Source organism: Colius striatus, chromosome 1 (genome assembly GCF_028858725.1).
Source record: "Colius striatus isolate bColStr4 chromosome 1, bColStr4.1.hap1, whole genome shotgun sequence".
In the NCBI taxonomy this organism is placed as follows: Eukaryota; Metazoa; Chordata; class Aves; order Coliiformes; family Coliidae; genus Colius; species Colius striatus.
In genome coordinates this window covers 192411055-192427597 of record NC_084759.1, presented here as the reverse complement: position 1 = coordinate 192427597, position 16543 = coordinate 192411055, and the positions used below count along the sequence as shown (strand labels likewise).

General features: G+C 41.5%; 1 protein-coding gene across 2 annotated transcripts in view; it reads left to right on the top strand.

Annotated features, from left to right (window-relative positions):
* The first annotated feature begins 538 nt into the window (after positions 1-538).
* Positions 539-16543, top strand: part of PRKAR2B (protein kinase cAMP-dependent type II regulatory subunit beta) — an 88072-nt gene continuing 72067 nt past the window's right edge. Inside the window, exon 1 of one of the 2 annotated variants that reach the window (XM_061989056.1) lies at positions 539-1203. In XM_061989056.1, the coding sequence (XP_061845040.1) occupies positions 834-1203 (370 nt within the window). In that variant the 5' untranslated portion in view covers positions 539-833. Of the gene's footprint in view, positions 1252-16543 lie in introns of both variants that reach the window. The other variant, XM_061989049.1, reaches the window with a different exon arrangement.

Genomic DNA, 16543 nt, shown 5'->3' with positions numbered 1-16543 from the left:
AATGATGTGGAGAACGTCTTTAAGGCGTGAAATAGCACAGTGGTAACACTACATCCACTGTCGTCCTTCATGGAGCGGCGCTTTGTCCGCCCACGAGGAATCCCCGCCGATCACCAGCGCGGGCGCCGGGATCCTCCACGGGCGAAGGCACCCAAAACCTGGGTGCTCAGAGGCGGCGGCCCGGCGGGGCAGCGCACGGCAGGGAGGCAGCCGTGAGGACAGCCCGGCGGGAGACCTTGGCGGGGCTGCCGGCGGCCCGGCCAGCTGCGACGGCTACCTGCGCGCCCGTCCCGCCGGGCGTCCGCGGCAGGGCAGCGCCGGGCAGGGCAGCGCAGGGCAGGGCAGTGCATGGCAGGGCAGGGCAGGGCAGCGCCGGGCAGGCACGTCGCCCTCCCCCCCTTGTCTCCCCTCCTCGCTCCGGCGGCGCGGGCGTGCTGCGGGCCGCAGTCCCCGGCGGGAGGTTGTCATGGTTTCCCGGGTCACATGTGTGCGAGGCTTCCCCCGGCGCGGGGGGAGGAGGCGGCGGGGGCGGGGAAGCTTCAGTCACGGACGGGGCTGCCGCCGCCGCGCCAAGTGTGGGGCGAAACGGAGCGAGAGGCTGCGGCGGCCGAGGCTGCCAGCTAGCCGCTTCCCCCCGCCCACTCCCACCTGCGCCGCCGCCCGCCCCTTTCTCGTTACCCACGGGCGATCCGCCGGGCGCGCCTCGTCCCCCCGGGCTGCGGACCCCCGGCCCCGGCCGCCGCCCGACAGCTCTCTCCCCTCCTCCTCCTCCGCTCCCCTTCCCCTCTCCGCCCCCCTTCTAACCAGGCTGCGCCCCCCCGGCCGGCCCCGGCATGAGCATCTCCATCCCGGCGGGGCTGACGGAGCTGCTGCAGGGCTTCACGGTGGAGGTGCTGCGGAGCCAGCCTGGGGACCTGCTGGAGTTCGCTCTCCAGTACTTCGGGCGCCTGAAGGAGGAGGCGGCGGCGGCCAAGGCGGCGGCAGCGGCGGAGAAAGGGGCGAGCGGCCGCAAGGCAGGCACCCCCGCGCCCGGCCATGACAGGGGCGGCCAGCCGCCGCGCCGGGTTCCCCTCGACGCCCGCGGGGTCAACTTCGCCGAGGAGCCCATGCAAACCGACTCCGAGAGCGGCGAGGATGAAGAGCAGTTCCCGGGTAAGGGCCCCCCGCCTCGCCCGGCTCTGGAGGGAAGGAGCGACGCGTCCGGTAAGGACAGGCACGGCGGAGGCGGCTCCCTCAGCTACCCGGGCTCAGGTGGGCAGCTGGGGAGGGGAAGGAGGGAAGGGGAGGGGAGAGGGCTGCCGCTTCACCGGCTTCACGGCTGCGTGAAGGGCGGCCCGCGGGTGGCGGGGGGGAGGCGTGGGCTGCGCACAGGCCGCGGCCCCAGCCCCGGCCGGCGCGGGTTGTGCACGGGAGACCGTGGGGCCGGCGAGCGGCGGGGCGCGGGGGCCGTGCGGAACACGTTGGCCTCGGCTGTGTGCGAGTGGGAAACGGCTGCCTCCGGGGCTGCGGCGTGGGCAGCTCCCGCGTTGGCGCCGAGCAGTGGAACCCACGGGAGGTTTCCCGTCTCCCGCGGCAAACTTTAGCCCCCAGGGCTTACCTCTTTTGTTCAGCACTGCTGGATGCTGGGCACTGAGGTGTCGCCAGCGTCTGCTGCCGTATGGCTTACAGTGTATAGGCCTGTACTGTTCCTAACAGAAGATCCATAGATTTCCTCTTTACAAGAGCACAAAAGAGCAAATCTGCATGTTATAATTAGTCCAACGGTACGTCTATGTTAGGAGACACCTCTTGTGGGCATGTTACTGTGATTCTGCACTTGATTAAGCATTTTATGTAGATGGTCTTGTATGTATTTCAAAAAGTAGAGCACAATTTTAAACATAATTTCTTCCTGAGAGCCAGGGTGAAATTTTCTACCTGCTAGAAGGGCCAAGGGAGCAAGTGTAGCTGTGAAGACAGCAAAGAACTATGCAGTATCTTTGTGTTTGAGGGTAACACGTATCTGCATGCAGCTAATGACACCTTATCTTTGTGTGGCTGGCAGGCTTATGCAGAGACGATATCAATCCATTAGCTGGTCTGATCAATTGGACAAGTAGTTGCTGTCTCTGATGGATGTGTAGCGCTTGGTCTTTGTGTTGTGAGCAGGCTACACCAAGGGTCGGTCAGCACAGTTAGATGCTCAAAGGTCAGTCAGTAAGGTTAGATGGAGAGGCAAAAGTGTCCAAGCATCTTTATCGTTAGCTTATTCCTTTGAGAACAGCTTGAAATTGAAGTGTATCTCATCAGATCATTGAAGCATTCATCCTTTCAGGTCATGCTGGAGGTACATTTGCTTAGCAGAGTACAAAAAGCCAGCTGTTTGCTGGATGTGTTTCAGCACGGTTTTAAAAATAATGTCTTGGGTGCATTTTATCAGGAAAAAAATCAGATGTATAAGAACTGGGTAAGTTTTCTGAATGCTTTATGCTACACTGTAAGACAGTCGCCATTCTTTTCATCTGTTCTTTGCAGCTATACCACGTGTATTTCATCAGAATTTGAATGTCAGTCAGGTTCTGCAGATCTCTGTAGTCATTTTGAACTCTTAACATTGATTATATGAGATTAGTAAAAACCCAGAAATTTGCCATTTGTGAAAAGTGAAATGATAATGCAGGAACAGAATTCTTACCTTAATTCCCTAACACTAGATATGGTTTTAAAACATGAATTACTGTAACATTAAACAGCCTCATTGGTGAATGGAGAAATGGAATGCTGTAGAGAGAGAAGTGCTGAAATGTAGCTTGATTTGTTAGCATGTTTGTATAACAAATGTAAAACTTTACAAGGTGTTTTAAGAAGCGTTCTTAGCTTTGCTAATGCGTACCTGTGATCAAGGTTCTCTTGGTACTCTTTTTTTATTGTGATTGCAAAGCAGGAAAGCTATTATCATCAATATTTTCATTAAGGGACATGGTAGAGTGACTTAGTTTAACTAATTGATTTGACAAAAATCATATTTTTAAGCCTGATATGTTTTGAAAGTTTTATTGTATTATGGCTTGTAATTTCTAGCAGTTGGAGTAATTACCAATTAAAAGTAATGAAACTGGAAATAATTGTGAAAACAAAAAGAAGGGGGATAGTAAGTTATAGTAAATGATTACTAATGGTATGCTTGTGTATGTGTGCACTGTGCAGGAGTGTATATTTAAAATTCAAATTTTACCTCTGCCTTGAATATGTGTTCTTTTAAGGTAACATAACAATACATCCACTCAGCCTTTTGTTAACAACTGGAGGCAGAAAGGCTTGTATTCAAATCGTTGCTTAATGGGTTTAAATACCAATTTAAAGAGTGTTACTTTTTTGCTTTTGCTTCTCTAAGTAGCAGTTTTTGAACTTGAGGGGATTTCTTTTTCTTTCATTTTTCTTTCTTTTGCATTTATGAATAATCAAACTGCTTCTGTAGAGTCCGTTTGTCTTGTTTGTATACTGCTGTCATACAGGAGACAAAAACATTTGGAAAGTTCATAAGCAAATGTAAAATAAAAACCTCTGGGAAGGCACACAGACCTGGTTGGTGGTGGTATCTTTTCTTTGTTAAAGCAGCACACTTAAGTGTCAAGCTGACAGTATTCCTTAATTCAAACAGGACGTTGTTGAGGTTGAGAGTTCCTTGTAAATACTACTGTCTGCAACCTCTCTCCCCCTGCATCCCCCACTACATGTTTCTAAATACCTAAAAACATTGCAGTTGAACTCCATCAGTATTACTTTGTCCTTGAAATGCATTACCCTGTTTCATTATGATGAGCTGAGGCATAAGCAGTGTTTAAATGAAAAAAAACCCAAACCCTTGTTTTCAGAATTAAGAGTCATATGTGAACCATGAATTAAATTCTATTCAGGTCCTTTGCATTACGTCAATTGCAAAAATCAAATAAAGGTAGAAAGAGTTACTTTATCTGGAGGGAGAACTTTGTCATATTGGTGTCATAGTTCTGAATTGGCATCTGGAGTTAAGGTGACCTTTGAAATGATGTTCTCTAGGTTCGGTGCATTTAGATTATCCTCTTCTGAACACACTGCTTAATTTGGGAATGATTTTTAGGCCTTCTAGTTTGGCTAATTGGGGTTTTTAAAAAAATTATTTAGATATGAAGTTGTCCTATGTGGGTGTATTAGCGTTAATCACAACTAATGCCTAGTAATACTAATAACAATTACTAAACTGAATAGGACATATACATGGAAATGAGCCTCTATTTAGCAAATTCTTCTTACTTTTTGGAGGTTCAAAGTTCATAGTAAACTTATTATACTATGTCTGCAAAAATTGAAAAGATTCATAAAGTTAATTATTTACAAATGACTACACTTTTCTCCTTACTGACATGTCAGTGTGCAACTTATTTTGAAGGAGAATAACCCGTGTAATTTATAAAAACCGTTTAAAAATATTTGCCATAGCAAAAAATATGGATTTTTTTTCTAGCCTTAACATGTATTAGAACAGATATTTTTAGAGGTAAGATCAGTGTTCATTAAACTCTGAAATTACAACGCGGTATTTGGTGCAATTTAGCTTCTATTTACTTTGTTTTGCTTTGTTTTGGTGGGTTTTTTTCTCAATGATATATTTTAACAGGAAAATACTACAGCTGTCCCTCTCCTCCCCCGTGTGCTTCTGTTGGTGTGTTGGTTGCTTTGAGTTCCATCCTTGAAAACTTGAGCTAGAAAATGAATGTATATATCCCAACTTACCCAGTCTCATATGCTCAAATAATACAGGATCACTGCTTAGGTAAAACACGCATCTTCTAGCTTACAGTGTCAATGTTGAAGGCCTGTCTTTATTTTAGTTCTTGTATTCAGTCTGAATTGCTTTACATACATGCTGTCCATAGAAATTTTGAAATAATAGGTAAACTATAGGAACCAGAGAATCAGAGCAAACTTTGCACACAACCATATCTGTGGCAGCCTGGTGATGATAAATGGTGCTGGTGACTGACCTTACGGTTTTCTTCCTGAAATGAAGCAAAACCCAGAAAGCAGTGAATGGTTTATAACCTTCTTGTGATGATAATGGGGAGGTTAGAGGAGTGGAAGAGATGAATAAGAGCAAGGGGGCAATATAAAAAATATATGTAGGCTGTAGCAGCATATGATTAAGTCAGGGACCGCAGAGGAAAACATGTATATTAAAATCTAGGTTATGATGGATGGTGACTGAAAGCACTGCTATTTCATGTGTGCTTAGCTGACTTTAGGAATCAAGTATTAATAATTTCTACACTCAGATGAAATATGAGTGTATTATTGCTATTAAAAGAAATAATTCAGAATAATAGAGCTTTCTGAAATAATGGTTTCCAGTGTTTTTTGGCAGGAGCAAACAAAAATATTTTCTTTCTGCTAACAGTTATTTCAGAAAGTAAATCTGAGCAAGTTGGCAGTTTAGTCTTTTCCTTTTTTTTTTTCCCCTGCACTCATTCAGCTGACATCTAGAAAGAAATAATACATTATTTGTGTGGTTATAAGGACAAAGCTCCTCAAACCCAGGCTGGAGCAGCCTTACTGTGGATGCAGTTTAGAAAAGAGAAGTTTCCAGTTCCAGGCAAGGTCCCTTGAGAGCACATGGATGTGGGGCTGTTGGTGCACTCCTTGGCAAGGCTTTGGGCTGTATCTGCTTGCACTTTTCTGAATGGTGTCTGCTGTGGTCTGGGATGGATGTCTGGGAAGAAGACAAGTTCTGAAAAGAATTTTGGCCATGTGGATGAGTACCTTGCTGGTTTGGCAGGGCCTTGGTGGGCAGGGGATGGCTGCTGGCCGCTCCTACCTAGTAGTATATGCAGTCACAAACCCAAAAAGCTTTCAGTTCCTCCTGTAGATCTTCAGAACAATAAAGCTTTTTGAAATAATTGTTTCCAATATTTTTGACAGGTGTGAACTGAAATGTGTTCTTTCTCCAAAGTTATTTCAGAAGGCAAATCTGAGCAAGTTTGCATGTCCCCTTCTCAGACATGCACATATTTGTGTTTGTAGATGAAATGCATACTTTTGCTATAACTACTTTTTTTTTAAAGCATATTTGCATTTAGAATTTAGTTGAAATGATTGTAGCCTCCACACAAACGTGTGTATGTATCCTTTGTCAAAACAAAAGCATGTGTGAGTGAAAGTGTCTCTACTGGCTATTGTTTTGTTCAAGTTTGTGTCTGTGCATTTAAGAGAATCAGAATAACATTCCAAAGATCTAAGGACAGAAAAGTGTAACTACACCAAAACCATTTGAATTTATCTACAGCTCCTTTTCCTCTAAATATACAACTTGAAACTGATTTTTGGCTGACTGCTCAGCTCAGAAAAGTGAACAACATCAATTCAGCAAGTATAGGAAGACTTAAAATTTTGTTGGCATAAGTTTGCATTATGAATGATAAGGTATAAACAGTGTCAGTACTAACACTTGCACATCACCACTCTGTTTCTTGCACGTATTATGTCTGTTTTAAGGGAAAACTGGCTTCCTCAAGAATGCTCTAGGAGTTTTGTGTCATCTGTTGACTAATTCATTTTTCCAAAGGAACTTTACATTTTTTTTGTTCCCTGTGTTTACTCCTGTTTATGCATTTATGTGAATGGAAAAACAATTTAATCTTTTATAGTGAACAGAATAAAAAGGTATCCATGGACGCTGAGAAAGTGCCTAGTTTTAGGATATGTTCCTACTGAAGGTATAAAACCCAACATAATGGTGTTTACAACCTGCACAGAGGTGCTTCATACACCTGTTAGTCAGTTAAGCTTGGTTTAATATGTATATATCTCAGGGCTTATCCCCAATCTCTTATGCAAAAGTATTGCATTCTGTTCTCTAGTGAGAACTCTCAGTCTGAGGGAAATCTACCTTAAATAGTCAAATCTCTGTGGACTTATTGGCCTTAGCTGCTCCTGGAAATCTGGAACATATGGTGTGGAAATCACACATTTAGGTCACGAGGTACAGATTAATCAAGGTACAGGCTGCTGCCCTGGTTCTGGTTTTCAGGTATCAGAGATGACTCTAGATTGGGAAATTTTCATTTGTTGGGACAGTGCTGAAAGAAACAAGAAGGCAAGGTGAAAGGCAGGACAAAGACGCAGAAAGGGAGTCAGCGTGTGATAAGGAAAATGCAAAGGTAAAAGCAAGAGGAAGGAGGAGGGAGAGAACCAAAGTAAGGGAAGGAGGTAAAAGAATATAGCACATGTGAGAGAGAGCGAACATACATTACATTCTCTGCTTTTCTCTACCCAGATATAGCCCTGCTCTCCTCATGTATACACACCAAATTTATATCCTTATTTTTCTATTGAAATTCTTTTTGGCTTATAAATGTATTTCATAGAGTCATAGAGTGGTAGGGGTTGGAAGGGACCTTTAGAGATCATCTAGTCCAATCTCCCTGCTCAAGCAGGTTCACCTAGATCAGGTCACATAGGAACATGTTCAGGTGGGTCTTGAAGGCCTCCAAGGAAGGAGACTCCACAACCCCTCTGGGCAGCCTGTGCCAGGGCTCCGTCACCCTCACGGTGAAATAGTTTTTTCTTATGTTTAAGTGGAACTTTTTTTGTTCTATCTTCATCCCATTACGCCTTGTCCTGTTGCTAGCTACTATAGAAAAAAGGGATGTCCCAACCTCCTGACACCCACCCTTTAGATATTGGTAAATGTTAATAAGATCTCCCTCCAATCTTCTCTTCTCCAGACTAAACAGCCTTTCCTCTTATGAAAGATGTTCCAGTCCCCTGATCATCTTGGTGGCCCTGCGTGGACTCTCTTCAGAAGTTCTCTGTCCCTCTTGAGATTAAATACCCACTTAAACTAAAACCAGTGCTAATGATTTATATGAATGTGAGGTTGGTCATCTAATGCTAAGAAATCTTTTAAATATTTTGATATGGTCATATGTCATCGTACCATGTCTGGATACTCGTAACACTTATATGCTAATGAGAGCATAGTCTTCAACTTGTAATTTTCATAGCTAATCTGGATTGTTCTCAGACGATTTCTGTTTTGAAACATGACAGTAGTGGTCATCATCAAGAAGGTCAATAGGCACCTGGATACAGCTGCAGTCTTCATAGAGAGTTATGATGGTTTTGGTGTAGATGTAAAGATGATCTGTTGAATAGTACATAAAAAACACTTTGTGAAATGTCCTTCTTTAATGCTTAATAAAAATCACAGCACTTATTTCACCAGCTGTTTCTGTCATGGGAATACCTTCAAATCATCTTGTAGAAAAACAGTTCTCACTCCAGGTTTGAGCTTCAAATGAGTGTAATTATGGAGAAGTTCTGTGCTTTAGAAAGGTGAGTGTTTTTTAAAAAGATAATGAAGGAGGGAGAAGGCTTTGAGAAAAAGAGCCATTTAAAATGGCTCAGTATTCTCTGATGCCGGGTTAGGTCTTGATGTACATGAATTGGAAGAAAAAGAGGTGATCTTACTAGGGGTGGTACATATATCACATAGTCTTTTTTATACTGTAAGTTGTTATATGGATGTGGGTGCATAAAGATTAAGTCCACATGTGCATGAGTTACTATGTGATAGTTAAAAACAAATATGCACTTCTATAAGTTCCATAAACATCCTTCAATTATGGTATTGTTTGAAAGCAGTCTTATGAGAATTCTTAATGAGGATTCTTTTCCTTTTCTGTGGGACAGTAGATGAGGACACAGATAACTCTAGATAGCTTTATATGGAGATTTTATACTGAAAACCTCTGTCATTTCAGGGGACACTTTCAGGTTAACTCTTTCACTTACTAGATAGGAATGGTTAACTGTTTATTTCATGAAACTGAACAGGATGTTCTTACTGTGAATTTCCATTGTGACAAGTAGTTGCAAACTTTGTTTTTCAATTAATATCTTTCTTCATAGAATGCATTTTTGTTCTGTAGATAAGTTTAGCCATAGTACTAAACAAGATGTTGAAAAGTGTGAAGTTCGAATTTGACAGACCTTTGTTTTCTCTTCATTTTTTACTCTGACTGGTGTTTTTACACTTTTCCTTGAATAAAAGCTTAATTTCTGTTTTTTCTTTAAAAATTCAAAGAGAACTATTTCAATTGTTTGTGCATTTGGTGATAAAAATGGCAGAAGCACTCGGACAGAATTTCTATTTGCAGTCTCTAGGCAGCATAATACCTGAACCCAGATTTAAATTGATACAGCAAGTAACCTAGAAGACATACAATTTTGAGATTACATAAAAAAATGTTAATCAAATGTCCAGTGTCTCATTCAGCATTATGAAATGATACCATGTCACACAAAAAAGTGTGAGATCTGAAATGAATGAGAGTGTAGACAGGCAAGGGTGTCTGAAGTGCATGAGAGTAAAACGCAGGTTGTAGGCACAAGATATCCACAGAGTGAACTCAAGGAGTACCTGCCATACTTTCCATAAAAGGCACCCTTCCAGCATTGCTGCTCAGAAGAGTAATTTACGGTCCACAGATAAAATGAGGAAATGATAAGGAATGAAACAATCAAAAAAAAAATCCCAATTTTAATTCAGTCAGCCTTGCTGTACTGTACTATGACACTCTGGGTAATGGAAGGTAGAGTGGTTAAAACCATGCTGTAACAACATAAAGTGTTTTTTAACTTGTAAGTATGTCTCTTCAATTGCTCTGCTTAATGATATTAATATTGAGAAAAAATCATCAGAGCAAGAATTTGAAGCTGAGAGCTTGAGCAGGTAAAAGCTGATAATGAGAATAGCTTTCTTACGTATACTGTTCCAGTTATTTGACTAAAGTTGTTTTTGTAAAGCTGGGCTAAAAGGGCCAATTAGTAAATATTACAAAGATTTCCTTAATGGAGGGACTAGAAAATTGCTGTATAAAATAGATTTTGAAGGAGGGGAAGTAACATGATCTTTCCTGCTTAGAGTTGTTCCAGATACCATCCTGCTTGTATAAAGGTCTTTATAGCATCATCAACCCCTGCTGAATCCCTGTGATGCAGATGTAAAATGTGTTTTTATAAATAGTGATGGTCTCTCATAGAATAATTTTTTTAGCTGACATGTCTATTGTAAAACACACCAGACAGGAAGAAAAGAAATCCATGCTCAACACTGGAAAAAAACATTCCTTGCAAAGCCTCAGTATAGACCATAAATAAAAGATGTACAGAATCCTTGGTGTTGGGATGAATACAAGCTGGAACCTCTTGTAAGCATTCAGATTTGCTAGCCTGAGAGTACAGGCTGAAAAGTTTGCTGTGTTTTCCCATTTTGATTGTAATGGTAAATTTGTCATGCTAGTGTGTAAAATAAAATCCATTGGCAAGAGTCATAAGGCATTTGCAACTGTTGAAGGGTACACATTAAGTTGAACTCAAGCGACCTAAACTCCATGACAGCCTTGTTGTGATCTTTATTTGGATGACACCATAAATGAGTATATATTGTGGCTACACTGATCCAGTCCTTCTGATTTGTTTCCCATTACTTCCTCCACTGATCCCTTTTGGATCTTCTCTCTGAAGCTGTAACACTTCTTTTCACTGATGCTTAAATAACTCCATTGTTAGGCCAGTAACTGCCTTTTGTAAAAAGTGCAGAATAATGTCACAAGTTCTTAAAATAGATGTTGATCAAGAATTGGTTTTAAGTTTCATTTTTTAGGTTTTTGCAAATGAAAGTCGACAAACTAATAAGTGTTTTTAAATGTTAATAATGGTTAAGAGCTTTATTGACAAAAGCTTTATCTAATGGAGAGCTGTGGTTGTCCTGAGATTTCTTGCTCTCTTCCAAAACAATGTTTGTGATACACAGTCAGAAACAATTAAGATGTGCACTACAGATATATATTAAAATTTTCTTAAGGCTTTGAACACAATGTTTTCTACTGTTCTAATAAAACTGATTTTTTTATCACAAGTGAGTTTTAAAAAAAAATGTGTTCTCAGTAATAGACACTATTAAACATTAGAGGGACAGAATTTTTATGTTGGTTTTTGTTTTTTTTTTTTTTCCCCAGTTATGCTTAATTTCTACTGAAACAGAGGACTTAGGATCTGGTACATTTTTAGATCTGCTTCTTCATGAGTCTTTTTAGTACGGGACTCAGCCATCATTTTCTCTTTAGTTCTGGGTGTTGTGGGTTTTTTTCCCCATTTTTAATGCGTAGTGTTTTTCCAGTCATTTCCTTTAATAACTTTGAGTTACGTTCAGGCATCTTTCTCTAAAAGCCATCTTTTAGCTGATATTTACCTGTCTCTCTTGGTTTTTAATAGGTACTCAAAACATGAGAAACTCTGATCTAGCCTTTGCCACTACATTATTTAAGTGCAGAGTTCTATGATTCTATGATTTCTGAGGTAATTTAAATATAAAGATCACAGCCTTCCTTCTTTCCTTCCTGTTATTTCCATCTACAGGAAATATTATTCAATGGCTAATGCATGTATAAAAAAAAATGGTCTGAAAGAAGACAGATGATTGTTTATTCTTAGATGCTACTAACTTAAATTCTTGGTGAAAATTTATCTGCAGTATTTATCTACATGTCTCCCATGCTAATCTGACAGTTTTGTCCTTGTACTGGAATGTAGGTGCTGCTGGCAGTTGGGGTGGGAGTAGATGTAGATTCATTTCCATTATCCACCATACAAAAAAACCCCTAATTTGTTTTTCTGGTTTTCCTGTCTTAGGAACCATAATAAAATGGAGTTGTCGTTTTAAGTGTGCCTTCATTTGCTGTCTATCTGGAATATATTGTCATAAGAACATGGCCAGTCTGTAATTATTTCAAATTGTGGCCTCAAAAAATTGAAAAAAGAAGAAAAACAATGTGATGCTTTCTCTACATGCATCCCTCAAATACTTGCATTCAGCCCAGATACAGGTTTTGATTGTATAAGAATCTTGGGAAGTCTTGGGATCTTGGGAAGTTTCAAAGAACAGTATGAGCTTGTGAGAGTAAGGTGTGCTTTCCAGGCAACCATGGAGGCATTTGCTTTCTTCTCTGCCTTTGTTTCTGTGGAGTTTTGGGAGTGTAGCACAGCCTCTAGAGTAAAGTTCCTTAATGTGAACTTCTGTAAATACTGCTAGAAAGAACTGACTTTCATGTGACTGCCAAATGGATGTTATTGATCCATTTCCACTAGAAAGGTTTTCCTGGGGAGAGTGCATGGAAAACAAGAGTAAAGCTGGGTTGAAACTTACTTCTTCCATCTCTGATTTTTTTTTTTTTTCCCCCTAAAAGATGTTTCTTATTCACTGGATTTAAAAAACAACAACCACCCAAAACAAACCAAAGCAAAAAATGGTAGTAAGAGACAGTAAAAGACAGTAGTAACAGCATTTCTGGTTTTCATCTTTTGTTGCTAAGAGTATACCAATTGTTTTGTTGTTCTTCTTTTGCTTTTTGCAATATGTGCAATTAAGAAGGTTACTTGACCTGCTATTTAAACGGAAACCCAATCAGTGGCTAACATCCATTTCCCTTGTTTTGAGAGAAAGGCTTATTTTCAGTTCAGCTTGACAGTAATGGAAGATAAATCACAGAAATGTGTGCGATCACACTTCTCAGTTGAAAGGAGGCAGCTTGATATTTACAATTCTATCATGACACTCAGTCTTCATAGCTGTAACACCAAATAATGGAAGACAATCTGGGAGTGAGTTGAAGTAAGGTGCATGTTTAGGCCTTTCAGAAGAAGCGGCAAGTTCTCTTGGATCCAGATCATTGTTTTGACCTTGGTATTAGCCTGTACCTTATTGCATACTTACTGGAACGTACTTTTTATGTTAGAAAAATGTTTTTATGCCTATCTCTGGAAGAATTCTGCCACTATAGCATCTGAATCCTTGACAGAATCAAAACAAAGTATGCCAATGAGCTTCAAGAAGAAATGTCCATAGATCTTACAGGTCTTTTAGCACTTCTCCTTAATAAAGCAGTACGTTTGTCACATCCACTGGCTCAGAGGTGACAAACCCAGGATCCCTGTCTTGGTAGCTGGTCTATGGTCACTCCTCTCGTGTGTGAGTAGTCCAGGTGGGCTGTGGTAGAACCTGGGCACCAGCAGGACCTTGTGCCACTGGAATGGGGAAATTAAACAGTTGAGCAAAATGTTGGTTTTGGTTTTGTTTGTTTTTTCTTCTCACATGCTTAGAGTTTCCTGTACTTTCTAAGATGTGTTTTACTTCTGAGGAATGAATTCTCACTTGTGGCTGTGGTAGAAATTGGTGCATATCAATCGGTTGTCTTGCCTTCAACATCTATTACAAGTTCCTCTTCAATGGAAGTTCTGGTTTTTTTTGAAGCTTTGATGTTTTATTTGCTGAAGCTGTTATGCGGTTGCCCGTGAAGAGCTAATAAAACTGACTAGACAACACAGAACATAGGTTTATGAAGGCAGCAGGTCCTGTTTAACAAACCCGATCTTCTATGACAGGGTGACTTGTCATCCAACAAGCATTGGATGAAGGAAAGGCTATGGATGTTGCCTGCCATGACTTTAGTAAGGCATTTGACACTGTTTCCCACAGCGTTCTCTTAGAGAAATTGTCCTTCTTGGCTTGGATGGGCATACATTTTCCTGGGTGAAAGACTGGTTAGATGGCCAGGTCCAAAGAGTTGTTGTCAATGGTGTTAAATCCAGTTGGTGACTGGTCGTGAGTGGTGTACCCCAGGGCTCAATACTGGGGGCACTCCTGTTTAACATCTTTATTAATGATCTGGATGAGGGGATAGAGTGCACCCATAGTAAGTTTGCAGAGGGCACCAAACTGGGTGGAAATGTCAATCTATTTGAGGATAGGGAAGCTTTACAGAGGGATCTAGATAGGCTATGTAGAAGGCCCATGCCATGAGTTTCAATCGGGCCAAGTTCTGGGTCCTACACTTGGGCCACAACAACAACCCCCAGCAGTGCTACAGGCTTGGGGAGGAGTGGCTGGAAAGCTGCCAGGCAGAGAGAGACCTGGGAGTGATGATTGACAGCAGCTGAACATGAGCCAACAGAGTGCCCAGGTGGCCAAGAAGGCCAATGGCATCCTGGCCTGGATCAGGAACAGTGCTGTCAGCTGGAGGAGGGAGGTGATCATTTCCCTGTACTTGGCTTTGGTGAGGTCTCACCTTGAATACTGTGTCCAGTTTTGGGCCCCTCTCTACAAGAAGGACACTGAAGTGCTGGAGAGGATACAGAGGTGGGCTATCAAGGATTTGGAACATGTCTTATATGAGGAACGGCTGAGGGATCTGGGGCTGTTGAGACTGGAGAAAAGAAGGCTCAGGGGAGACCTTATCACTCTCTACAACTACCTGAAGGGAAGTTGTAGCGAGGCGAGGGTCGGTCTGTTCTCCCTAGTGACAAGCAATAGAAATGGAGGAAAAGAGGAAAGACAAAAGAGGAAATGGCCTCAAGTTGCACCAGGGGAGGTTCAGGCTGGGTATGAGGAGGAATTTCTTTCCTGCAAGGGTTGTCAGGCATTGGAACGGGCTGCCCAGGGAGGTGCTGGAGTCCCCGTCCCTGGAGGTGTTTAAGAGATGGGTGGATGTTGCACTTAGGGAAATGGTCTAGTGGCTGAAAGAACCAGCTGATGTACAATACAGAGTGTGTATCATACTCTTGCAATATTTAGTTTTATTCAGGAAGGGCATTAATACAGGTACCTTACAGTGTTCATATTAGGACAGCACCCAAGTTCCTGCTTCAGAGCCATCTAGTACTGATGTTCTGAGCTGTCTAGTACTGATTAGCTGCCTACCAGGCCAAATGAAGCAGACCAACACTGCATTTATGTGACCTTTCCTTGCTAGATACTAATTTGGTATCTAATTTTCCCAAATTAGTAGGAATATCTTTCCTTTGAGGCTTTTTTTATTGTTAAATTGAATTGCAATTGTTCAGCAAGTTCAGGAGCCAATAACAACAAGGAGATGGTTAATGTAGCAGTGTAAACTTTTATATGAACCAAGACAAAAGAAATCAAGCAAGAAGCAGTTTTCTCGAGGTGGTTGTTACTGACAGCAATTAATAGCAACAGGGCATGCAATAGTCTTTATTAATTGGATTTTTTTTTAGGAATTGGTATATCACTTGCAAAATGAAATTACTCTTGCTTTTTTTTCCCCCAGTATTTGAATGGTTTCTGTTGAATTTAATTAAAAATTATCAGGTCAGGTTCTGTGGAAGCACATTCTTTCTTCCTAAATAGTAAGGATTGAACATAATTGTTGTTACACTTATGGCGGTTATGTGTTACTTGAGCTAACACTTGGAAAGTAATAGGAGTCTGGTTATTGCCAAAAAGTATTTCTTTGTGATTTTTTTTTTGTTTTGTTTTCTTTTGGAAAATGTACAAAGGTCAGAATATAAACACATGCACTAGTTTAAAAATGTAAAGGCAAAGCCAAGAAGATTTGCACATTCATTCCGGAAACACTACTTTATATTAACTTCTGGCTAGGAACTGACATTGTTTAACTTGTGTTCTGCGTTCCACGACAAAACAGTTTATTGAGCTGAAGAACTAACCTTTTTTTTAGGTGAAGGGATTAATTTAGGTTTCCTCTCAATGTTAGAGTTTTTGTGGAGTACATCTTAGGTAGTAAAGTTTGTTTCCATTATAAAACTAACCTTATACTTTTTCTTGCACAAACTATATATTAGAGATTCAATAGTTATAATGTTTTCTAAAGATGTCTCATGTTATTAATGTTTGGCATTGGTTTCTGTGTTCATAAAGTGAGGAATAGAATGCGTAAAACTGATTGTACTTTAGAAAGTGAAAGAAGATTGAAGTTTTGTAGTCTGTAATTGGAAAGTCACACAAATTCCAGTTAGATTGTGAGATGAAACTCACCACTGGATATAAAACTGTCACTTTTTTCTGTTTGTAATGAAAGGTCATTTAATCATAGGTCTTAGTCCTTAAAAACAGAGCCTATCTCTGTGGACATTTGAACATCCAGACCACTAGGTCAGAGTCAGGTGTCTTACCTGCTTTTTTGCATGGTTGCTTGCATGTTGACCTGGCTTCAAGACAAGAACTTTCAGAGGAGACTGTACCTTGGTGCATGAGAATAGGGGTGGACAAGCTTAATGTCCATAAATCTATGGGACCTGATGGGGATGTACCCACAAGTGCTGAGGGAGCTGGCTGGTGTTATTGCTAAGCCACTCTCCATCATTTTTGAATGATTGTGGAGGACAAGTGAGGTGCCTGAGAACTGGAGGAAGGCCAATGTCACTCCAGTCTTCAAAAAAGGCAAGACAGTGGACCCAGGAAACTACAGGCGGGTCAACCTCACCTCTAACCCTGGAAAGGTGATGGAACAACTCAGCCTCAATGCCACTTCAAAACACGTGAAGGAAAAGACAGTTATCAGAGGGACTCAACCCAGGGGAAATCCTGCTTGACCAACCCGATAGCCTTCTATGAGAGTATAACTGGCTGACTAGATGAGGGGAGAGCAGTGGATGTCACCTACCTTGACTTCAGCAAGATTTTTCACACTATCTCCCATTCTGCTCC